Source organism: Euleptes europaea, chromosome 9 (assembly GCF_029931775.1).
Source record: "Euleptes europaea isolate rEulEur1 chromosome 9, rEulEur1.hap1, whole genome shotgun sequence".
Taxonomy (NCBI): Eukaryota; Metazoa; Chordata; class Lepidosauria; order Squamata; family Sphaerodactylidae; genus Euleptes; species Euleptes europaea.
Genome location: NC_079320.1, coordinates 9,519,785 through 9,545,973, shown reverse-complemented (window position 1 = coordinate 9,545,973; position 26,189 = coordinate 9,519,785). Strand labels below are relative to the sequence as shown.

General features: G+C 44.6%; 1 protein-coding gene across 1 annotated transcript; it reads right to left on the bottom strand.

Annotated features, from left to right (window-relative positions):
• NAAA (N-acylethanolamine acid amidase) lies at nt 1–25,487 on the bottom strand. Its single transcript, XM_056855919.1, has 10 exons — nt 25,270–25,487; nt 19,893–20,057; nt 18,829–18,955; nt 11,620–11,710; nt 9,516–9,592; nt 8,114–8,286; nt 4,849–4,911; nt 3,561–3,627; nt 632–660; nt 1–76 (listed from the first exon to the last, which is right to left on the bottom strand). The coding sequence occupies exons 1-10, from the start codon at nt 25,485–25,487 to the stop codon at nt 1–3; spliced, it is 1,086 nt and encodes a 361-aa protein (XP_056711897.1).
• Nucleotides 25,488–26,189: the final 702 nt, after the last annotated feature.

Sequence of the window (26,189 nt, the reverse complement as noted above, 5' to 3'; positions counted from 1 at the left end):
TCACTCCGGAAGCCTGATGCGTGTCATGTACTTCTCGGGGAGCGCAGCGCTCATTACAGTGGTATATATGGTGTCCCTGGTAAAAAAAATATGGTGGACGGAATAAGGAATATACAGTGTGCCCAGCTTTCTTACTCAAATCTAAGCAAGAAGATAAAACAAACTGGATAAGAAGGTCTCTGTACAGATGTATTTTAAGGGGTTTTCATTTCTGGGTTAAAGATTTGCTTCTAATAAGCATTAAAGATCTCAAAAATCCACAGTAGTGACACCCCTATTGAGAACGCACAGGTAGGTAGTTGTGTGCATCTGATCCTGACAACAAAACCAATTTTTTTAAGTCAAATCACAGCTCTTATGGTGACCCCACAGGGTTATCAAGGTTAGAAGTCTTCACATGGCAACCCCATAGGGCGACATGGCAACCGTAAAGGGTTTTTAAGATAAAAGATGAACAGAGGTGGTTTGCCATTGCCTGCCTCTGCGTAGTGACCCTGGATTTCCTTCGTGGTCTCCCATCCAAGTACTAACCATGGCTGACCCTGTTTAGTTTTCCAGATCTGATGAGATTGGGCTAGCCTGGGCCATCTAGGTCAGGGCACAACCATTGCAGTTAGCAATAAAAACTTACCTGTTCATGACCGGATACATTGACAATACCTGAAATTTAAAAAAACAAAAACGGAAGAGGGGTTTTTGTTCTCCATCATTATATTTCACTCGCCCTCCCAGGAGAAAGTGGTAATATACATGGACGGGGTTACCCTAGCCCCACTCCCCAACCCAGTAACCCTTTGGGTTAGTCTAGGCTAAAAAGAGAGCAGTCGGCCCAAGATCTCACAGCACGCTTCATGGTCAGGGCAGGGATTGAAACCCAAGCCCCCCCACTTCAAAACCATGACTCTGCTGCGAACCACGCCAGCTCTCAGTTTAGGAGGGCCTGGGCCGACTTCACCCAACGCATCGTTAAATTGTGGAACTCCCTGCCCCAGGATGTGGTGATGGCTGCCAACTTGGAAGGCTTGAAGAGGGGAGCGGACATGTTCATGGAGGAGAGGGCTATTCATGGCTACTAGTCAAAATGGATACTAGTCATGATGCATACCTATTCTCTCTAGTATTAGAGGAGCATGCCTATTATATGAGGTGCTGTGGAACACAGGCAGGACAATGCTCCTGCAGTCGTCTTGTTTGTGGGCTTCCTAGAGGCACCTGGTTGGCCCCTGTGTGAACAGACTGCTGGGCTTGATGGACCTTGGTCTCATCCAGCAGTGCCTTTCTTATATTCTTATGACTTCTGAGAGGAAAATGGCTGATTGTCGGGCATACTCTTTTTTGTGCCCAGTTTGTGTTTCCCTTTCGGGGCGTTGATCGCATGTAGATCAATGCCAGAGGGAAGGAATAATTTTTTTCTTCACCTCCCCACCCCTCAAGGATTGCGGGCCAGGTCTGTCAGCAAGAATCCAGAGAGGCTTCACTGGATTCCGGCAGAATCCAAGGGGAAAGCTGTGGGTGAGTTCCCAGCTAGATCGGAGTTTAGGAGGGCCTCAGGTGCGGAGCAAAAGACCCCGTTTGGCTCACGATTTAATCTGAACTGAAGGTCACCAGGGCTTCGCTCCAGACGCTGTCTCAGAACTCAGTCCCAGAAAATGTGCAGTGGGAGTTGGTGGAAATTCAGAATTGCAAATAACCACTCAACTGGTCGCCTGCGGGAATCCCTCGGCAACACCCAGTTCTCTTCTCTAGCCAAAGGCGCTTCAAGCTACAAAGGGTAATATTAGATGCAACGAAGGTGAAAATTATATATATTTAAAAACCATGCCTTTGTAAACGTGGTGTTGGATCCCACCAACTTTTGCACTCAATCTTGCCAAGTTCCCTTCCCGCCCCATCCCACATGGTTTCTCTTTGTACAGGGCCCCAGCCAGCCATTTCTGGTGGCCAAAGGGGACCGTTGCTCTTTCATACCCATCAGCAGAAAAACTGGCTGGATCCAACCAGGGCCGGATTTAGGTTTGATTAGGCCCTAAGCTATTGAAGGTAGTGGGGCCCTTTATATGTCCAGCTGTCCTTTGTCAACAACAAATTGTCGCTGTTTTTTGTGTTGAATATATGCTATATGGTAATTAATTGACCTAATAGGTATCTAAAGCCATTTGCACATAACCAAATATGTATTTTATCAAAGTAATTGTTGAACTGAAATATTTTCAGTTATATTTTGGAAATGTACATCCAGTTTTTTTTCCTTTACATTTTTTGGGGGGCCCAAGAGTGGGGCCCTAAGCTATAGCTTGTTAAGCTTATACGTAAATCCGGCACTGGATCCAACCCATTAACCTAGAAGGCGTGTGGATATGTAGATAAATGATTGCTTGTTTTGAATTTTTACATCTGTCATGCCTTAATGTACATACAAGTCCCCCCGGTTTTATATTTACATACTTCCAAGTGTGATTTCTTAACATATATTTCTGTGGATCTTGTAACTAGGATTTAAAAAAAGAAAAGAAAATGAAAGCACTGACTGAGATTTCCATTTGGAAATGTGTTTCTGAGGCCATGGGGAATTCCATTTAATTTGAAATGCTTGTCTGTTGCATGCGTTTGCGGTGTGAGCATGTGTGTTTTTGCAGAGGGCTGAATCCCTGGGAAATGTACATGTGGTTGACATCCTGCCTTTCTCTCTAGACCAGGGGTGTCAAACATAAGGCCCGAGGGCCGGATCAGGCCCCTTGAGGGCTCTTATTCGGCTCACGAGCCAGCTGAGGCAGCCACACACACCCCACTCCCGATCTGGGTTGGCGAGTCCGCTGCGGGCTCGCCAGCCGAGGCAGCCACCTTCCCCAGTCCCGAGGTGTCAATTATCAAAGACTGTTAAATAAAAGAAAATACGGTATGAGTGTTATAGTTTTAAGCATGTACATATTTTAAGTAAAAAATAAAGTAAAAAAAATAATATAATTAATTGCCTTTGTCTTCTATAAAGTTTGTATCTCCAGTACCAGACCTTGGGCTTGGAGGTTCTAGCAGGGGAGCGCAGCTATCATATACCCTTGACCGAAGAACAGTACACTCCTTCTATATGGGATGGTCATCCTCTTCCACCGAGCGTGAAGCTTCGGGAGGGACGCACATGTTATATTATGAGGTTTTTATCTAATAGTACTTAGTTCAATCTATTTTAAGAATTATTTATTCTACAGTTTTAGATACTGTATCTTTTAATTTTATCTTGTAATTGATATGAATATTTTAATGGCTTTGCCATATTAATAAATCTGAATCTACAGTACCTGGCATTACATTTTATGGTACACACGGCCTGACCAAGTGACATTTATGTCATATCCGGCCCTCATAACAAATGAGTTCGAAACCTCTGGTATAGACCTTCAATTTCTGTTCTGTATTACTACAGAAATTCCACCTGAAATCTCTCAAAAGTGCAGAGCTTTAAATATAATAACAACAATAATAACAATAACAATATTGTTATTATTGTTGTTATCATTATTATTATTATAGATATAGATATACGTAGAATAGAGAGACCATACATTATAGATGGACTCAAGAGTAATATTTTCTTGACCGGTAGCATTCATAGCTTTCATGGCTGGAGTTCTGTAGAATAAAAGAAAATATTTACCCATTAATACAGCTGATCTCGCACAAATCGAGAATTCAGAAACCTGAAAAAATTGCCACCAAGACTACACCTGGACTCAACAGGGTATTTTTGCACAATCTACACATTTAGATGCATAACATTGTTGCCAGGCAGTACTGTAGAACTTTTTAATTGGGGGATGTTGGAAGGTTTTACAATTGTCGATTTATCGCTATTCATTTTGACTCTCTGGTATTTATGATTTTCCAATTGTAATAACACTGCACTCTTTAATGATACAGCTCTATCGGCCTAAAGACCATGAGCTAAATCACAATGAAATCCCTTGAGATAAAATTAATCATTCATTTTCAATCATTACCCTAGAAAATAATTTTGCAACTGATAAGGTTACACCAAGATCTGACCCAGCAAACAAAAATTTCAATTTGTCGCCATTAGACCTTGCTTCTAATGTTTTATTTATTTTAGATATGTGTACCCTGTTTTCTCAGCCAATTTCTCAGAGAAACAGTTAAAAACAATATACAAATTAATTACTAGCATAAACATATTGCCAAAGCAACAATACTTAACAGCAGTAAAATCATACCATTAAAAGCATAAAAGCAAAAAATTTTGCATTATAAAGGGCTCCAACTAATTAGCCATGAAAAAATAATAATTAGTGGCAAACAAGAACAGTTACTATTCCAGCAAAAACTAAAAATATTAAAAGCCAAGGAGAAAGTTACATGAGATCTCAAAAGAGCCAATCAAATGATAATAAAGCCAACAAGCTGAAAACTCAGTTCAGCATCAGCCAAACACAAATGGAGGAGGGGCAGCTCTGCAGGCCGAGGAGCCACCACAGAAAAGACTCTGTTTTGTGTGGTCTTCCAACTGATTTCAGATAATGGCGGAAGCGGGAGCTTTGCCTCAGAATACAGTACAGTGTTTTTACCCAGGCCTTCCTCCAAGAAACTCAGGGTGGAAGACCCTGTTCTCCTTCCCCATTTGCAAGATGTCTGGGGCTGATAGTTTGCGACTGGTCATCCGACACTTACTGAGCTTCATGGCAGAGTGGAGATTTGAACCTGGGTCTCCTACATTATAGCCTGACGCTTGGACCACTACACCACAGGATCAGAAGATGATCACCAGGCATATAAACTGGGTGTTTCCCCCCCATTATAAAAAGCCATCTTGACATAATCCCTCCCAATAGCATGTACCTTCGATCATCAGAAGGCGGAGCGGGTTTCCAGTGATCATAGTTAGTTTCTACTCGGTACCACCTACAACAGAAAAACAATTAAATGTTATTATAGTACCATATAAGCGCAGCAAATGGGTATATGGCACTAATGTTTACTTAAAGTGGGGGGAATTAGTGAAACTTCGGTTTTTAAGTCTGACATTTGTAAGATCTAAAAGATCCCTTACAGCATTTTTCTTCTTCTTCTAAGACTTGGTGTTCTGAAGAACAAACATTGAAACTGCTCAAGTTTCCAAATTCTTATCCGTTTTTCCCTGTATCCATTCAACTTTTTTTTTTAGATTGTCTACAAAATCTTTGGTCACATTACTAGAAGACAAGAGTCACTGGAAAAGACAGTCATGCTAGGAAAAGTTGAGGGCAGCAGGAGAAGAGGAAGACCCAACAAGAGATGGATTTACTCTATCAAGGAAGCCACAGCCCTCAGTTTGCAAGACCTGAGCAAGGCTGTTAAAGATAGGATGTTTTGGAGGACATTGATTCATAGGGTCGCCATGAATCGGAAGCTACCTGACGGCACTTAAGACACACTCACACAATGAAGAATCAGACATCCAAGTGTAGACACTTGTTGGTTCCCCCTTTACTGGGGAAAACATGCAACTGATATTTCTCCAGAGTGAAGGAGGGTGGGAAACAGGAGACAGAGGAGTCAAGCACAGACCCAACATGGCATTGGCCAGATGTGTCCCGCTGTCCACTTGAGGAAAAATCACTGTGTGAAAGCAGCTGTGAGGAAATGGGGCTCGCAAGCAGTCATATCTGCTCAGTGTGGGACTGACAAAGTTATTCAGCTGTCCCAGAAGAAGAAGAAGAAGAGTTGGTTTTTATATGCTGACTTTCTCCACCACTTAAGGAAGAATCAAACCGGCTTACAATCTCCTTCCCTTCCCCTCCCCACAACAGCCACCCTGTGAAGTAGGTGGGGCTGAGAGAGCTCTAAGAGTGTTGTGACTAGCCCAAAGTCACCCACCTAGCTTCATGTGGAGGAGTGGGGAAACAAATCCAGTTCACCAGATTAGCCTCCGCCGCTCATGTGGAGGAGTGGGGAATCAAACCTGGTTCTACAGGTCAGAGTCCACTGCTCCAAACCACCGCTCTTAACCACTACACCACGCTGGCTCTCCCAGGTCTCCTCCCCACCTAGGTTCCTCTGTCTCTACTACCTATTTCTTGTTCTCTCACTTTGGCTTGTTGCCACCATCATACTAAACTGAACGGGGCCTAACATGGGTCACAGACTGAATGTATTAAAAACAAAAAGAAGTTTAATGAGAAAATGAAAAGTGCACACCACATCTGCAAACACAACAAGCTGAGCAAGGATGAAAAGAAATGTGAATAAAATGCAGTCCTTCTAATCACTTATTCCTATATATCCCTACAGATATATAGGTAATAAGAGATAAGCAATATAATTCTTGGGACGGAAGGCAGCTTGGTATACCCCGATCTTGTCAGACGTCAAGAAGCTAAGTGAAGTCAGTACATGGTTGGGAGACCACCAAGGAAGACTCTGCAGAGGAAGGCAATGACAAACCACCTCTGCTTCTCACTTGCTGGGATCACCATAAGTCGGTTGCAACTTGACAGCATTTATGCACATCATCTAATTCTTGGAGTTGCAAACAATTAGATATCAGTTGGTTTCAGTATGTAGGGGTTATCCCCTGATGAGTTCAGGACGATGTGGTCATGGTTACCTCTGGGGAGTCAAAAGGCAGTCCTTCTCCTTGGTGTGTTAAAATGGCCAAGAGACCTTTGTCAACATGCTCAGGTGTTTTTATTATCTGCCTTAATCCACCCCCTAGCAGACCCTCTTTTTCTTCCTTTCCACAGGAAATGTCCACTTCGCCTTTTTCACCTCTTGAAGCTCTACAGCTTAAGTCTCGCTATGGCTTAGGCGTGACTCTGGCTGCCTATTGTTCTTCACCAGCCAGGGTCATCAGCATTTCTACGGTGATGGCTGGCTCTGGGGCAACTCCTTCCAACTTGTTTTTCCACTTTCCTCTTGCTAGTCAGCAAAGGTCATTTATGCATGGGTACTTTCACTCACGTTAGCCCCCGGTCTATTTCGGTTCTTCCTCGCTGCCAGCCCTCACTAATCCCGGACCTTCCTGTTCCTCTGTTAACCTGATTCTTCCCTCTCCCCTGAGCTCAGCCCACTTGAAATCCCCATGCATAAGGTAAAGCATGGGACACGAAAGCTCGGTTTCTATCACAGAAAGCATGCACCTAATTACAAAGCAGTAAAGAGGCGGGGATTCAAACGCTTCCTGCTTCCTCGGAGCTCTTTCTGAGCAGAAGAAAGGCTTTTTAAAACCAAGGCTTGGATTTCTCCCCCCCCCTTTCAGATTCTTAAAATGCATTTTTATGCAGCAATTGGGTTTTGGGGGGATTTTCTCTCACAGTAAGCTCTACAAAGTAAGCCAATTACAAAGCAGCATTTCAAGGGGCGGGGATTCAAATGCTTCCTGATTTGAGCTTGGAGACTGTTAATGCATAGTTTCCCAACAGGAAAGTGTGGGTCCAGCAAGCAATGAACCTCACGTAAAACTCCCATGCATAAATGACCAAAGAGTCCCTCATAGGCTCTGTGCCTGGACAGAGTGCAAACCCAACAATTATCCTTTTGGGCTGCAAACTTTGGTATTAATTAGGGTTGCCAGGTCCTTCTTTGCCACCGGCGGGAGGTTTTTGGGGCGGACCCTGAGGAAGGCGGGTTTTGGGGAGGGAAGGGACTTCAATGCCATAGAGTCCAATTGCCCCAGCTGTCATTTACTCCAGGTGAACTGATCTCTATTGGCTGGAGATTAGTTGTAATAGCAGGAGATCTCCAGCTAGTACCTGGAGGTTGGCAACCCTAGGAACTTGGGATGGAATTACAAGGGCCCAACTTGCTGAAATGGTTAACGCACACTAATATGACTTACACGTTTTCAATCCGTAATATGACTTACACATTTTCAACCTCCAGTATCTGGAGGTTGGCAACCCTAGTATTAATCCTGGGGTCTAAGGCATTTCACCATAACTTCCCCTAAGTCTTCAGTGTGACACACCACAAAACCGAATCCAGGGCTGCATCCCAGGTTGGGCCAGTCTTGTGAAGGGCTTTGCCTAGCTAGTCTTTTCCTGCTGCATGTGCTCCTGTTTAAAAGCCACTAAGGAACAGTAATACACGCTCCCCTGTAAATCCATTCCCCCTTAGGGCTTCTTACCCTCCATACGAAGGTTCCAAGGGCCAAATATCAACCGGTCCTTTTCTGTTCCTTGTAATGACCATCCCTTCGTTGGGGTTTGCGCCTCCGATGATGTAATAGACACCGGCTATTAAAGGTGTCTGGGCCAGCATAAGAGTAGCAGTCTCATAACTATCAGCTTCACTCAAAACCTGTATCACAGCAAAAACAGAGGCAGGGGAGGGGAATCACATGCAATATGATCAAGTTTAATGATGGAGGAGGAGGAGGACGAAGAAGAGGAGGAGGAGGAGTTGGTTTTTATATGCCGACTTTCTTTACCTTTTAAGGAGAATCAAACCGGCTTACAATCACCTTCCCTTCCCCTCCCCACAACAGACACCTTGTGAGGTAGAAGAGGAAGAGTTGGTTTTTATATGCCGACTTTCTCTGCCACTTAAGGGAGACTCAAACCGGCTTACAATCACCTTCCCTTCCCCTCCCCACAACAGACACCCTGTGAGGTAGGTGGGGCTGAGAGAGCTGTAAGAGAACTGTGACTAGCCCAAGGTCACCCCGCTGGCTTCATGTGGAGGAGTGGGGAAACAAACCCGTTTTGGGGGAAGTTCTTACAGCATGCCCACCAATAATGCTAAAGGAAGGAGTGAATTAATAACCTACCTCACAGGGTAGTTGTGAGGAAAAAATGGAGAGCGGAGAATGATGTAAGCCATTGTGCATCCCCATTGGAGAGAAAGGAGGGGTACAAATGAAATTTAAAAACTTAAATTTTCCCCACCAGCACCACCTTTAGAACCACTTCTAAAGGGTGGAAGGCCTTTGAAGTAGAAGCAAACCCCGGTTTTAAATTATTATCTTACTTTTAATGCTTTAAATTTTTACTGCATTACATTTAAGGTGTAATCGTGAGCTGCCTTGATAATTTTTTTCTGGAAAGGGAGCAATATTCTAAACACATCAACTACATTAAAAGGGTGAAAACACACGGTCGCTTTAGCCTCCTTTATTCCCTGTTTCAGCCAGGATTGAACGCATGAGTTTCGCCAAACATGCGTTTGATCCTGGCTGAAACATGGAATAAAGGAGGATAAAGCGATCGGGCGTTTTCGCCCTAATAGTCACAAGGGAAAAATACAGAATAACCGAGACTAATTCAATGAGAATAACTCACTGATCTTGTGACTAGGACCTCCTGGTGAGGCCTGGAGATCTCCTAGAATTACAGCTAGCTGATCTCCAGACTACAGAGATCAGTTCCCCTGGAGGAAATGGCTGCATTGAAGGATGAGCCCAATGGCGTTATACTCCTCTGAGGTTCTTCTACTCCCCAAACTCCATTCACCCCAAATTCTGAACCCAAAGTTGGCAACAGAGAGCAATGACTGTAAAAAAAAACACGAATGAAAATGTGCCTACGTACTCTCCTCACAAGCCAGCTGACGGGTGAATCACGATCTAAGAAAGCAGCGATGGCGTTCTCCCACCATTTACCGCTATCTACAAAAACAGGGGGGTAAAAAATAAGAATCAGTGGACCGTCATGTATTCTGAATAATTTCTCCACTTATTCTGCCCCATCCTAAAGGCTCGAAATGAGTGCTAGTCATTAAACAGTAACGCACAAAATGGCATGCTCATGAAAATATTTTATATTATATTCAAGTGCCCCCATCCCAGATTTTCTAGCTATCTATACATTTTTATGCCACCTTTCTTCAAAAGAACTCAGGGTGGTGTATATGATTCTTACCCCCCCCCCTGCCCATATGGAGATTCCCCATGGCCTCTGCTAGGGTTGCCAACTCTGGGTTGGGAAAATGCCTGGAGATTTGGGGGTGGAGCCTGGGGAAGGCGAGGAAGCTCAGCAAGGACGTGACACCATAGAGTCTACCGTCCAAAGTAGCCATTTCCTCCAGGGGAGCTGATCTCTGTTGTCAGATCAGTGGTGATTCTGGAAACTCTCCAGACCCCCACCTAGAGGTTGGCAACCCTAGCAAAGACAGCAGGAAGTAAGCAGAGAGAACCATCTACACATCACATCCTCTCCTGGGTCCAAACCAAGCCTTTGGGGTGCTGCTGAAGGGATCTGGCTTGGAGACAGGTGAGCAGGGGTACGGGCCCAGGGCGGGATGCCAGACACTTTCTGTACCATGACAGGTTGGGAGTTAGCTGTTCCCCCCATCCAGGGCTCTCCTCCCTGCACAGAACTGCCCCTCATCCTGACTGGCTCCTCAGACACATCCACTTAACTAGGGTTGCCAACCTCCAGGTAGTACAGGGGCAACAGTCATGTACAAAAAGGTGCGATTTATATAAGCTATTGAAGTGAAAACATGTACAATATTGTACTCAGCAAGGTAACCACACAACAAACAAACAATCAATATGTACAATATATACAGCAAGGAACCTCAATAATTTTCCAAGAGTCTCAACAGAGTAACAGTAGCAATCCAGTTTCTGTGTACAAAATTTCATAAGAAGCCACAATCTTCCATAGGAGTTTCTGTGTACAAATTTCATAAGAAGCCACAATCTTCCATAGGATATGGCCGTTTCAGATTCACAATAATATGGAATCCTTCTTCAGTCCTTCAAATATTGCTTCCAAAAAGTACATCGCATAATGTACTTTGCTGACATCTTTTTGTAACCTGATTTATGCTTACCCTACGTGGGATGGTATCAAGTTTGTGTATGACAGCACACTTTTGGAAGCAATATTTGAAGGCTTTTTGGAAGCAATATTTGAAGGACTGAAATATGATTCCATATTATTGTGAATCTGAAACGGCTGTATCCTATGGAAGATTGTGGCTTCTTATGAAATTTGTACGCAGAAACTCCTATGGAAGATTGTGGCTTCTTATGAAATTTTGTACACAGAAACTGGATTGCTACTGTTACTCTGTTGAGACTCTTGGAAAATTATTGTGGCTCCTTGCTGTATATATTGTACATATTGTTAGTTTGTTGTGTGGTTACCTTGTTGAGTACAATATTGTACATGTTTTCACTTCAGTAGCTTATATAAATCACACCTTTTTGTACATGACTGTTGCCCCTGTACTGTTTTCCTAACCTATTTGGTATTAGTAGAGAGGTGCCTTTTTCTTCTCAACCTCCAGGTAGTAGCTGGAGATCTCATTGTGAGAGCTATTACAACTGATCTCCAGCCGGTAGAGATCAGTTCCCCTGGAGAAAAGGGCTGCTGTGGCAATTGACTCTATGGCATTGAAGTCCCTCCCCAAACCCCGCCTTCCTCAGGCTCCGCCCCAAAAACCTTCCACCGGTGGTGAAGAGGGACCTGGCAACCCTACATTTAATCTTCCTTCTTGAGCCTTTGCCATGCAAATCTTTGCAAAAGCCCAACAGAATTACACTCAGCACGTGTTACACATGCTCCACACCATGACCGATATCGCACGGCTTTCATAACGTATGCAAAGTGTCAAATTTGACATAGCATTTGCACTGCCTGAACCAAATCAGCCCCCCCTTCAGAAAGAAAATGCTCGCCTCACCTCGCTCGTCCCCAGAGATTGTAAACTTGTATGGCCTTTGTCCCGTCCATAAACCTACATAGCCAAAAAACGTCGTGCCTTTGTAGAGTACCTGTAAATTAGAGGGGGAGCAATAACCTGCAGTTAGCCACACTGTTTTAATGCACATGAGTTTAGCCACCCTACTGAAATGCAAAACAAATTCTAATCTAAAACAGCATCAGGCCAGAGATGTTCTGTGTAGTTTAATTTCATCAAGCGAGCAGGTTTGACATGAGAAACAAGAACCCAGTGCTTAGGAAGAGTAAATTAGCCGAATATGCGGTGATAGCAAACCTGACAAACTTCATGAACCAATTAAAGAATTTCAAGAGAAATGGAAACACTACTACATATATTCCTCTCAAAACGTAGTCTTGGGGGAAGATGGGACCTGAGAGATATGTTTTTTGAGATAAAATTCTAGATTCAGTAAGATTATCTGTTTTGTAAAATGCTAACATATTACAAATAAGATAATTCAAATAAGAGGCAGCTCATGATTACATAATAGATATAAACTAATAACACATTTGTATTATGGTTATAGTTTATTAAGGAACTAAGTGGTAGTAATTTGGGTTTATTAATTATGCTAAAATTAGTAGTTGTCAAATATCTTGGTTTAAGCACGTGAGATCAACTTTATGAGCAATAGTAATCTCTGTGATATTTATCTTACCTGGCTGTTTTTTGTTTTGTTTTTTTGTATTCTTTTTGTATTTTTTTTGCTTTTTTCTATATTTTTGTATCAATTATTATTGTTGTTATGATTATTATTATCATTATTATTTTAAAGACACCAATGCTTAAACCGCTTACCTCAGGAATTTAAAGTGAGGTGACTAAAGGTCAGAAGTTGCTATAGTTCATTTACCAATACTAAGTGAATAAGTGGCAAATGTCAGAGGCTGAAGCACAGGTATTTATATATTAAATCAGATTTCGTATCTGACGTTTCCTCCAAGGAGTTCAGGGTACATGAGGCCGTTTCTTTTTATCCTAACTTCGACCTCGCAAGCTAGTCAAGAAGTCAACACCAAACTTCCCGACACACTGCAAATCCCTCCTGGCCTCCCAACAAACCACAGCTTGCCATTATATATGTGCTGCAGCTGGAGGGTGAGAGATTCAAAAACAGATAACAGGAGGTATTTGTTCACACAACACATAGTAAAATTGTGGAACTCCCTGCCCCAGGATGTGGTGATGGCTGCCAACTTGCAAGGCTTTTAGAGGGAAGTGGACATGGTCATGGAGGAGAGGGCTATTCGTGGCCACTAGTCATAATGAATACTAGTCATGATGCATGCCTATTTTCCCCAGGATCAGAGGAGCATGCCTATTCTCTTAGGGGCTGTGGAACACAGGCAGGATGGTGCTGCTGCAGTTGTCTTGTTTGTGGGCTTCCTAGAGGCCCCTGGTTGGCCACTGTGTGAACAGACTGCTGGATTTGATGGGCCTTGGTTTGATCCAGCATAGCTTTTCTTATATTCTTGTGTATATGTGTGTGAATGCAAAGTGCTGTCAAGCCAGATCCCTTATGGTGACCCTGTAGGGTTTTCAAAGCAAGAGATGCTCAGAAGTGGTTTGCCATTTGCTGCCTCTGCACAACAACCCTGGAATTTCTTGGAGTTCTCCCATACAAACACTAACCAGGGCCAACCCTGCTTAGCTTCTGAAATCTGATGAGACTGGACTCGCCTGGGCCATCCAGGTCAGGGCCTGCCATTATATACACATCATTAAACTCTGAAGCAGGCTCAGAAATCTTGGTATACCCCCCAATTCTTGCTTGAAGGATGAATGCAAACCATAGTTTGTATTTACAGGCTGAGTATCCCTTATCCGAACTGCTCGGGACCAGAAGCAGTGCGTATTTCAGATCTTTCTGTATTTTGGAATATTTGCATATATACAATGAGATATTTTGGGGATGGGTCCCATGTCTAAACATGAAATTCAGTAAGCACAAACGTGATTCTGCATTGCATTGACTTCAGAAATTCAGTTGTGTGGCCATTCGTTTGAGACTAATAGTCTATGCAGCCAAGAACCACCACATCCACTGACAGGAAGAGAACTTAACATTTCATGCTATAAACAAATCATAGGCTTCACTTTTGTGTAGAGTTCCTGTCCCCTTTGTCTATGTAGGGTGACAGCTTGTTGCAGTGGTGGCTGAGTCCTTGGGACAATTCATGTTGCCTTTTGCCAAGGTGCCGGATTAGATGGGGTTTTGTCCCCCTGTGATTTTATAGCAATGTGAATGCCTAGATCAGAAGTAGGAGACAAGACTGGTCCACCTTCTGATGTCTCCCCTTTAAAAATGTATGACTTTTATTATGCTTTTTTCAATTGTTCCTGGATTGATGGAAATTGATTTAGTCTGCAATGTTAATAAAATTAAAAAAAAATTCAGTTGTTTTACGAGAGGAACAAATATAAGTCCATACCAGTTACCTTGTAGGGATAAAAGGGGCATGCTATTATACAGAAAGAATGTACAAGTAAACTGGTATAACATATCTCTAATCCTATCTTAAAGTAACTAAAGGAAACATGAAAGGTCCAAATCCCATTAGGCATCATGGTCATAAACAAATGAATAAATTTTGCCTCCTTTTGAAAGAGGATACATTGTTCATTGGACCTGTAAGACATGTTTTTCTTAATTTGCCAAAGTACAAAGAAGCTCATATCAGTATCTCTGTGTTTATGTGCATGGAATAGGTTAACAAAAGGTGCATTTTATAATATTATTTCTGATATGAGAACCATGTTCAATAATAAGTGTCCTTATTGATCTAGAGCAGGGGTCGGCAAACTCATTAGTCAACAGAGCCAAATATCAACAGTACAACGATTGAGATTTCTTTTGAGAGCCAAATTTCTTAAACTTAAACTATATAAAAATATTGTCTAAGGCTTTCACAGTCAGAGTTCATTGGTTCTTGTGGGTTATCCGGGCTGTGTAACCGTGGTCTTGGTATTTTCTTTCCTGACGTTTCGCCAGCAGCTGTGGCAGGCATCTTCAGCAGCTGTGGTAGGCATCTTCAGAGGAGTAACACTGAAGGACACTGTCCTTCAGTGTTACTCCTCTGAAGATGCCTGCCACAGCTGCTGCCGAAACGTCAGGAAAGAAAATACCAAGACCACGGTTACACAGCCCGGATAACTCACAAGAACCAATTAAACTATATAGGTAGGTACACTGTTTATTAACTTAATAAACTTTAATTAAAGTTTTAAGTGTTAATTAAACTATAGGTACACTGAATAAAACTTGATATCATACTTAATGATCTTATTTATTCCTCTCTTAGCAATCTCTTGACTAACCACAAAACTTGCAATATTAACATTGCAATATTAAATGCAGGACTTGCTATAAATTACATTGCATTAAAAACTATCTTAGTGGTAAATAATGCAAGAGTAGATTGAAATGTAATATGAGTGAATAGGGTAATTTTTTTAAGCCTTGCAATTTTAGGAAATCCTAGATACCAAAATTTAAAGTTAACAGAACTCCAGCTAGGACTAGATATAGTCCACCTGCCATCACATATTCGAAACTAAACTCTGCAACATTTACAGAAGTTTTCAATGTTTTCAGATCTGAATCCACATCTAACACAAACCATCAATAATATGAACAAATTTTACTTTTTAAACCTTATGTATCAAGCTTTTCCCACCGCAATCATTTGTTTTTTCTTTCTCTCTCTCTGCACCTCGCATTTCTCTTCATTCTCCTTTATAAATATTTTTTAAAGGAGAATGAAGTGAAAATGGTGTTAGTGACAAAATCTCAGATGCAATGCATTTGAAGCTGGGTCACAGCCTAGTTGTGGGTCAGGAGACACCAATTCACAATTACTAAGACACTATCAAGATAAAATCTGCAAAAAGGCTGGTGCGACCAAAACAAATTTCCCATTTTTACAGACCTCCAGAACAAAAAGGAGGAGGTAAATCAAGCAGTCTTGGGACTGCTAAAATCTAGTGAACCTATTTAAATTACCTTTTTTTGGGGGGGGGGAGCCGATATGAATGAAAGAGAGCGAATGCAAGAACTAGGTAGATTGGAACCAGAGTCCCAAAACACATTAAAATGAGGCGCTTCTCATCTCCTGTCATTCTTACGTGGAGAAAGGCGGAAGGGAAGAGCAGAAAGGTAGTCTAAAAAACGAACTTTACAATTATGGGGTTTGGTTTTAAGAAACCAAGTGATTTAATTTGACGGTGACAAAAGTTCACGTGGACAGCTGACCCCATTCCTGCCTTTGGCCAGGTACGAGAGGTGGAGGAGAAAGAGGAAAACACGCATGCTGGATTCCCCCCTTCCCCCCCAAAAAAAAGATCCAGCAGGGGAGGAAAAGTGGTCTGGCCAGCAGGAAAGGGGTCTGCACCACTCACCCCCTCCCTTTCCGCAGGCCCGCCTCCACCACGAGGTGACTGTCGGGGGAGCAAGGCGCCGTTCCCGAGGACGGCCAAGAGCCGCCGCCCACACCCCACCTTTCGCCTACACAGGGTCATCGGTGATGGCAGACGCTCCGAGAACGGGCCGGCCGGCAACCCGCGAAGAAAGGGCAGCCCTGAAGCCGGGAAGGAGCCGGCTGGCAAGCGGCTCCCTGCTGCTGCCGCCTCAAAGGCCCAACGGCCCTCTGGGAAGCGGGTGGGCCCACCCAGGGTGGGGCCGGGGAGGGCGATGCGGGCGGGACCTGGGTCATTTGTGGCAGAGCCGCACTCAAGGACCCAAAGAGCCGCATGCGGCTCTCGAGCCGCAGTTTGCTGACCCCTGATCTAGAGCTTGCACCTATATACATTAATTTGCATGGACACACGAGAGAGCATATATGGCTCTTTTAGTACTACAGTTACAGAAGAATTCAACTTAAATTTAAAGCCAGTATTCAATGATTTAAACCTGTTCACAGGCAGAGATAAGGAACAGACAGAGCAATGACCACATTTAAAATGCCCCTGCGGTTGTTGAGATTGCTGAATGGGTTCTGGTACAGACACATCGGTATGAGTTAAAAGATCCTTGAAAGATGTAGATCTGCGATAACTTACGATAGGGGTGTTCTCGCATCCCGGGATAGATCGAACAATATGCCTGTGTCTCTGCAAAAATTTCCTGATGTCATAAGACAAATTGGCATGCTGCTGAGGGCTTGTGAGTAATGTGTGTATGCTGGCTAAAACAGTCTGGTTTTTCAGTCAGTCCAGATATTGGATGTCTGGATAAGGGATACTCAACCTGTAATTAAAAACTGTGTGTATGCGTGCGTTAAGTGCTGTCAAGTTGCTTCCAATTATGGCGACCCTATGAATCAGTGACCTTCAAAATGTCCTATTGTTAACAGCCCCACTCAGGTCTTGAAAACTGAGGGCTGTGGCTTCCTTGATTGAGCCAATCCATCTCATGTCGGGTCTTCCTCTTTTCCTACTGCCTTCAGCTTTTCCTAGCATTATTGTCTTTCCCAGTGACTCTGGTCTTCTCATAATGTGACCAAAGTATGACCGCCTCAGCTTAGTCATTTTAACTTCCAGGGAGAATTACATATTGGCTTGCCACAAAGGGAGGAAACCAGAGTGTGACTGCTGTAATGTACCTCCACTCAAGGACATTCACCACACCTTGTATTCAAATGGAAATAGCCAGCCCAACCACCCTAGTCAAAGTCCAGCCAATCTACCCATTAACCTACCCTAGTCAACCAGGAACAGGTGATATTTTTAGTATGAGAAGTGGGATCGATATTATTGCTAGCTAGGGTTGCCAGGTCCCTCTTTGCCACTGGTGGGAGGTTTTTGGGGTGGAGCCTGAGGAGGGCGGGGTTTGGGGAGGGGAGGGACTTCAATGTCATAGAGTCCATTTGCCAAAGTGGCCATTTTCTCCAGGTGAACATGATCTCTATTGGCTGGAGATCAGTTGTAATAGCAGGAGATCTCCTGCTAGTACCTGTGAGGTAGGTGGGGCTCAGAGAGCTGTGACTAGTTCATAGGGAAGCTGCTTTAGCCCCCTGAACATTTTTGTTGCTCTTTTCTGCACTTCTCAAGTTCTGCAATATCCTTTTTTAGATGTGGTGTCCAGAACTGTACACAGTATTCCAAGTGTGGTCTCACCATAGGTTTGTTCAACGGCAGTATGATAGCAGCCATTTTATTCTCTATTCCTCATCTAATTATGGTCAGCATGGAGTTTGCCTTTTTCACAGCAGCCGCACACTGGGTTGACATCTTCATTGAGCGATCCACTACCACCCCAAGATCCCTTTCTTGGACTGTAGCTCAATTGTTATGAGGGCTGGATATTACATAAATGTCACTTGGATGGGCTGGTTCATGCCTTGCCGTCCAGATCGAGGGGGGGGGGCTGCCTTGGCTGGCTCATGGGCTGGATAAAAACTCTCAAGGGGCCAGATCCGGCCTGCAGGCCTTATGTTTGATACCTATGGGTGAGAGTATAGAATAGGGCACCATAGCACCCCTAACACCTTTCCTGGTGCTGGCCAAGTGTTTTTTTTAGAAAGTGGGTGGTGCCCAGGTGGGGCTTTTGCCCAACAAGGCTTCTGATTGGCTGCGCAGATTTTTAAAAATGTTGTTTTGGCTGCAGCTGCCATTGCAGCACAAGGATCTTCACTGTGTGTCTGAAGATAAGCCACGGCAGACATGTTCTGGCTGGCTCTGCCTCCTGCAGCAACCACCTGGCTATGTCTGAGTGCCAAAGATTCCTCAGGCTCAAAAAGGTTAGGGACCCCTGGCACAGAACTAGGACCTAGGAGATCCGAGTTCAAATCTCGATGAAGTTCACTGGGTGACCTTGGGTCACTCTCTCTCTCTCTGCCTAACCTACCTCACAGGATTGTTGTGAGGACAAAAGGGGGGCTGTGTTTGCCTGCCTGAGCTCTTGGAAGAAAGGTGGATGGACAGATATTGCTTGAAGTATTCTCAGTGCTTCACATCATATGGAGTTGCTGTAATCCCCGCGACAGACGGGTATTATTCCGCTATTGCAGATGTATGTCAGAAGCTCAGAGCAGCTTGGCCGAGGCTCCCCAGTAAATTAATGGCAGAGAGGAGATTTGAACCGAGGACTTCTCAGATCGCAGCTCATTTTCTTAGCCACTACGCTACACCATCAGTGATTCTCAGCCACAACTAAATCCCTCTATATACCTTCCCATTCTTTAAGAAGTCCACATCAATGGTAATATTGCGCAAAATATCTCCAAAAGGATAATCCAGATTTCGGCCGTGGTATATAATTCCATTACTATCCTGGGCAATGATACTGGTGCAGTATCTGTGGGAGAAGGTACAGAAAGAAGAACTGAGGAAAAAAATGATATATATTAGGGTTGCCAACCTCCAGGTACTAGCTGGAGATCTCCTGCTATTACAACTGATCTCCAGCCGATAGAGATCAGGTACATAGGTAGGCTTTTCTGACCACAGAAGTCACATGGCCCTGAGGAAACAAGATGGTCGTGTCTCTCTTGCATCTTACATCACCTCAACGGCAGCGCCTCCTAGGCAAGGCAGTTCTAATGTGTCAGAAGAAACTCTTCTGCCTTTGAGGAGGGGTCATGACTCAGTGGTCGAGCATCTAAAGTTCCAGGTTCAATTCCTCTATCTATTTGGAGGATGGGGAGGGGAAAGGGCTTGAAAAACAATCATTTGTTTAGCATTTGTATGGCACTTATATATATACACACACACACACACACATATATATACAGAATCATACAATCATAGAGTTGGAAGGGGCCATACAGGCCATCTGGTCCAACCCCCTGCTTAATGCAGGATCAGCCTAGAGCATCTCTGCCAAGTGCTTGCCCAGCTTCTGCTTAAAGACTGCCAGAGAGGGGGAGCTCACCTCCTCCCGATTTAAGTGATTCCACTGTCGAACAGCTCTTACTGTAAAAAACTTTTTCCTAATAGCCAGCCAGTACCTTTCCACCCGCAAATTAAACCCATTATTGCAAGTCCTATCCTCTGCTGCCAACAGGAACAGCTCCCTGTCCTCCTCTAAGTGACAGCCCTTCAGATACTTAAAAGACAGCGATCATGTCTACCCTCAATCTCCTCCAGACTAAACATTCCCAACTCCTCAGCCTTTGCTCACAGGGCTTGGTCTCCAGGCCCCTGGTCATCCTCATCGCTCTCCTCTGCAACCCGCTTGATTCTGTTCACATCCAGTAAGGCCTCCAGAACTACACGCAATACTATATACTTACGCCGTGGATTCGTAAGCCAAATTGAGTAGCAACCCATCACCAGCGTTAACCCCCACAGCTCTGCAGAGCCCCCGAATCTCTCCTGCAAACGGTTGAGCGACGTAGAATTCGAGTTCTTCAGCTATAGGCCGAATGACAGCATGAACCCACTTAGGGACAACTGAACTGGAAGACAAGGAAACCAAATGGAACATGGTCACCAACCTTGAAGGGACTTCATAGCTCAGTAACAGAACACCTGCGGTGCAGATTGAAGGGCACAGCTTTAGAGTGTAAGGGCAAAAAAGCATGGTCGCGTTAGCCTCCTTTATTCCCTGTTTCAGCCAGGATTCAGCCAGGATCGAACAAACATTCGGCAAAAATCCTGGCTGAATCCTGGCTGAAACAGGGAATAAATGCGGCTAAAGTGACCGTGCGTTTTTGCCCTAAAAGGAAGGAGAACAGATCAGTCCCAGTCAGTGCTGCCAACTCCAGGAGGAGGAAAGGGACTTCAATGGGGTACAATACCATAGAGTCCTCCTTCCAAAGCGGCCATTTTCTCCAGATGAACTGATCTCGGTCACCTGGGGAGCAGTTGTAATCCCAGGAGCTCTCCAGCCACCACCTGGAGGTTGGCAACTCTAGTCACAACTGGTGTACAGTGCCAAGATCTAAGAAAAATTGTTTTAAACTAACCAAAACAACCACTGTCTTGAGACAGAGACTTACTTTGCGTATTTATTTCAATATTTGTGTGTAGTTATGCGCCATCAATTCGCTTCTGACCTACGGCAACCCTATGAATGAATGACCTCCAAAACATCTTATCATTAGCAGCCTTGCTCAGATTTTGCAAACTAAAGGCAGCCGCTTCCTTTATCATGTCAATCCATCACATGTTGGGTCTTCTTCTCTTCCGACTGCCTTCAACTTCCCTAGCATTTTTGTTTTTTTTACAGTGAGTCTTTTCTTTTTGTGATGCAACCCAAGTACAACAGCCTCATTTCAGTCAATTTGAGCTTCTAGAGAGATTTCAGGCTTGATTTGATCTAGAACTCACTTATTGGTCTTTTTGGCAGTCCATGGTATCCATAAAACTTTCCTACAATTGCATATTTCAAAGGAGCTCTGCTATTTCCTGATCATCTGATCTGGATGGTCCAGGATATTTTTACCTTGTCAGATCTCGGAAGCTAAGCAAGGTCTGCCCTGGTCAGTATTTGAATGGGAGACCACTAAGGAAGTCCAGAGTCATGACGCAGAGGCAAGCAATGGCAAACCACCTCTTAATGTCTCTTGCCTTGGAAACCCTACACGGTCGCTATAAGTCAGCTGCGTCTTTACAACACTTTTCATCACCACCCTATTTCTTAATATTTACACCCCACTTTTCTTCCCAGTGGGACCCAAAGCACAATAGCATTCTTCTTTCCTTTGCCTTATGCTCACAACAACAACCCTGAGAGGTAGGTTAAGCTAAGAGAAGGGACTGGCCCAAGGCTACCTAGGGAGCTTCCAGGGTAGCAGAGGGACTCAAACCAGGGCTTTCCAGATTCCTAGTTAGAGAGGGAAAGCCACATTATTCACAAAATGCTTAATAAAGGGTTTTCACACAGCCTTTGCAGCAGTTGAATACATAGAAACATAGAAATGTAGAGTTGAAAGGGACCCCATGGGTCATCTAGTCCAACCCGCTTCACAATGAAGGAAATTCATAGGTACCTCACCCATACTCCTCCAGTGGCCCCTGCTCTATGTCCTAAGGAAGGCAAAAAAACCTCCAGGATTTCTGAGGCTAATCTGGCCTGGAGGAAAATTACTTCCTGATCCCCAAATTGGCGATTGGCATTACCCTGGGCATATAAGAAAGGGCCAAGAGATCCAAGCTTGGCAGAGGCTCCTCAGTGAATTAATGGCAGAAGGGAGATTCAAAACCTCCAAAGAAGGAGAACCCCCCACCTCCTGAGGAAGCCTGTTTCACTGAAGTCCTTTCTAATGTTTAGCCAAAAACTCTTGATTTAATTTCAACCCTGTTGGTTCTGTCCAACCTTCTGGGGCAACCAAAAACCAATCTGTCCACCCTCTATATGACAGCTCTTCAAATACTTGATAATGGCTATCATATCACCTCTCAGCTGTCTCTTCTCCAGGCTAAACATTCCCAGCTCCTTCAACCTCTCCTCATAGGACTTGGTCACCAGATGCCTCACCATCTTTGTTGCCCTCCTCTGCACATGTTCCAGCTTGTCTACATCTTTCTTAAACTACGGTGCCCAAAACCGGACACAGAACTCCAAGAATAGAGTTATATTATCACTTTGTGTGATCTGAACACTATACTTCTGTTGATGCAGCCCAAAATTGTATCTGCCTTTTTAGCTACTGCATCACATGGCTGACTCATGTTCAGTGTATGATCTACTAAGACCCCCTAAATCCGTTTTGCATGTACTACTGCCAAGACAAGTCTTCCCCATCCTACAATTATGCATTTGATTTTTCCTACCTAAATATAAAATTCTACATTTATCTCTACTGAAATTCATTTTGTTAGTTTTAGCCCAGTTTTCCAGTCTGTCAAGATCCTGTCTTCCACTGTATTTGATATCCCTCCCAATTGAGTATCATCTGCAAATTTAAAAAGAATCCCCTTTATTCCTTCATCCAAATAATTTATAAAGATGTTGAACAACACAGGGCCCAGGACAGATACCTGAGGCACTCCACTTGTCACCCCTCTCCAAGAGGATGAGAAACCATTAACAAGCACTCTTTGGGTGCAATCTGTCAACCAGTTACAGTTCCACCTGTATATCCAAACCACATTTTACCTACTCATCAACATCATGTGGAATGCTATCAAAAGCCTTACTGAAATCAAGATATAAACTATGTCCACAGCATTCCCCTGATCCAACAGTGTCTTAACTCTCTCCATAATCAGAGCTGGGCAAATTGCTCAACAGAGAAGTCTGCGTCTCTGTTTTCCACTCATCTTAACTCTGATGGCAGAGAGAGGAACATCCGGAAAAGAGCCCTTGAAAGCGATCTTGATTGATGGGCTAGTAAGAGTTCCCCTGGGACATGCAGAATGCCCTGACAACTGACTAACCAAAGTCCATGCACACAAATCTAGGGTAGGGTGCTGGGAGCATGTAGGGTTGCCAACTCTAGGTTGGGAAATTCCTGGGGATTTGGGGTTGGAGCCTGGGGAAGATGGAGTTTGTAGAGGGGATGGAGCTCAGCAGGGTATAATGCCTTAAGGTAAGAGTAGTCCCCTGTGCAAGCACCAGGTCATTACTGACCCATGGGGTGACGTCACATCCCAGCGTTTACTAGGCAGACTTTGTTTACGAGATGGTTTGCCATCGCCTCCCCCAGTCGTCTACACTTTACCCCCAGCAAACTGGGTACTCATTTTACCGACCTCGGAAGGATGGAAGGCTGAGTCAACCTTGAGCCGGCTACCTGAAACCAACTTGCGTTGGGGTCGAACTCAGGTCATGAGCAGAGCTTGGACTGCAGTTTACCACTCTGCGCCACGGGGCTCTTAATAATACCTTAGGGCTATTTCCCTTGCGGTCACTCCTCCAATGACTTCGGGTCTTTGTTTGAATTATGCATGCCTTTTCCGACCCTCAGAGATCACCTCGCTCTCCTCCTGCATTTCCCTGCGTTTTGCCCATGTTTTCCAATTTCAGATAAAACAGCTCCCTACAAACGCGGGCAAAATGCAAGGGAACACAGGGGGAGAGCGAGGCAACCTCTGACGGTCAGAAACAGCATGCATAATCCACACAAAGACCCAAAATCGTGTGTGTGGGGGTGATGGCGAGTGAAATAGCTATGCATAAAAGACCATAGAGTCCATTCTCCAAAGTGGCCACTTGCTCCAGGGGAGGTGATCTCTGTTATCTGGAAATCAGTTGTAATTCCAGGAGATCTCCGTGCCCCGCCTGGAGGTTGGAAAACCTAGATGCCTGTGTGTACACATGCATACTCATGGCTCCCGGACTGTCATTAGTTTCTCATTTATAAAATTCAGTTCTTCCCATCATTCAAAAGTGCCTCTCCTCATCGTTGGAGAATCTTTCCTGTTAATATGCCCCCTGAGGGGATGGGCGGAAATCTCTGTACCTCCTCTGCAAAGATAAAAATGCATTTTGTACCTGCTCAGGGGAACTTTAGCCTTTTCTCCCCAAGTTCAAAAATTTGGACTTGCTGGTGATAACAGATGCCAGTACTAACAGTATACTTACATTTTACATTCAGTACTTAGTTAATTTCCATACAGGTTTTTTAAGCCTGACCTGGTAAATAGCCCATTTTTTCACATGTGGCTACAGACATTTATTTATTTGCTTCTATACCCCGCTTTTCTCCTCAATGAGCACCCAAAGAAGTTTACATCATTCTTCTCCCCTCCATTTTAACCTCACAACAACCCAGCGTGACACATTCGGCTGAGAGTGTGTGACTGGCCCATGGTCAAGCTTCCATGGCAAGGTAGAGTGTGGATTTGAACTTGGGTCTCCCAGATCCCAGTCCGACAATCTAACTACTATACCAGTCTGGCTCTCCATGTGGTATTACTTAGTGGTCTGCAACAATATTGCTATAAATACTACTAAATGTTACATCACAGGACCTTTACCCTGACATTATCAGGTCCCACCCCATGACGTTGCAGGACCCCTACCCTTGACATCATCAGGCCCCACCCCATGACATCACAGTACCTGTACCTCTGGCATCATCAGGACCACACCATTACATCACTGCACCCATACCCCTGACATCATCAGGCCCTACTCCATGACTCTCAGGATTCGGGAAGCAGGGACTTGGCAACCCTAGCCACCCCCCAATATTTCTGGCTACAGAGCCTAATAAATAAATAAATAAATAAATAAATAAATAAATAAATAACTGTCCCTTTCACTTAAAAGCATTTTCATTTGCAGCAATGAGCCAAGTGGGTAACCAAGAGGGCCGACAAACAGCCTAACAACAGAACGAACACTTAAAAGAGTTACATGCGACAAATCTGCAAAACCTTAACACTTTACAAATAGTAATAAAGCTTCCAATAGAACTGAACGCTGTCTGTCAACCTTCTTGGCTCCGTGGTTTATCTGTGCTGCAGTTGTTGTTTTTTCCCCCTTCCTGTTATTTTCGTTTTGCATCAACGCGCCAGAAGCTTTCGAGCTGGGCTTTGAAAAGCTCGCCCGGAGGATTTCTGCAGATCTTAAAGGCACAGGCGGATATTTTTTTTGCACCCCCGACGAGCAACCGGAACGGAGCTCCCCTCCGCCCCCGCACCGCGGGGAACCCCGCCCCGTTGCCGCCCGCGGGGCAGAGGCGACGGACCCCCAGCGACCCCCACCCCGACACTCACTCGATGACTCGCGAGAGGGCGGCCCGCAGATGCGCGGGGTCGAAGCGGGCGGCCACCGCATCCCAGCGGCGCTCCGGCGGGACGTCCAGGCTGATGTTGCACTGCAGGGGGACCCAGGAGCCCGGCGAGGCGGCCACCCCCGGGGCTCCCGGCAGCAGCAGCAGCAGCAGCAGCAGCAGCGCCCCAGCGAGGCAGGCAGCAGCCGGCAGCCGCCCCATGGCCACGACTGCCGCTGCTACCGGAGCCCGGCACCGAGACTAGGGGTGGGGGGAAAGTGCAAGGGAGGGGCAGAAGGGGAGGAGGAAAAAGCTTTGCAAAGTGCCGCGGTGAGCAAGCAGCCCCTGGGCGCTCAAAGCTGCCCAGGACGCACCTGAGAGCGCGCACTCTGGGAAAGCCCTCTTTAAAAGTAGAAAAGGGCAAGAGTCCAGTAGCACCTTAAAGACTAACAAGAATATTTTCTGGCAGCGTTATGAGCTTTCGTGAGCCACAAGGACAAGAGTCCAGTAGCACCTTCAAGACGAACAAGAATATTCTCTGGTAGGGTATGAGCTTTCGTGAGCCACGGCTCACTTCTTCAGATACCAGTAGTAGAAAAGGGCAAGAGTCCAGTAGCACCTTAAAGACGAACAAGAATATTTTCTGGTAGGGTATGAGCTTTCGTGAGCCACAAGGGCCAGAGTCCAGTAGCACTTTAAAGTCGAACAAGAATATTTTCTGGTAGGGTATGAGCTTTCGTGAGCCACAGCTCACTTCTTCAGATACCAGTAGTAGAAAAGGGCAAGAGTCCAGTAGCACCTGAAAGACGAACAAGAATATTTTCTGGTAGGGTAGGAGCTTTCGTGAGCCACGGCTCACTTCTTCAGATACCAGTAGTAGAAAAGGGCCAGAGTCCAGTCGCATCTGAAAGACGAACAAGAATA

Excerpts from the sequence above, each read along its gene's own strand:
- NAAA (XM_056855919.1), bottom strand. The coding sequence starts at position 25,487 with ATGGGGCGGCTGCCGGCTGCTGCCTGCCTCGCTGGGGCGCTGCTGCTG. Across the intron at positions 8,287-9,515 it reads TCAGCTGGCTTGTGAGGAGA|GTTTTGAGTGAAGCTGATAG; the intron begins GTACGTAGGCAC and ends GCTGTGATACAG. Across the intron at positions 661-3,560 it reads CTCTTGAGTCCATCTATAAT|GTATTGTCAATGTATCCGGT; the intron begins GTATGGTCTCTC and ends TTTAAATTTCAG.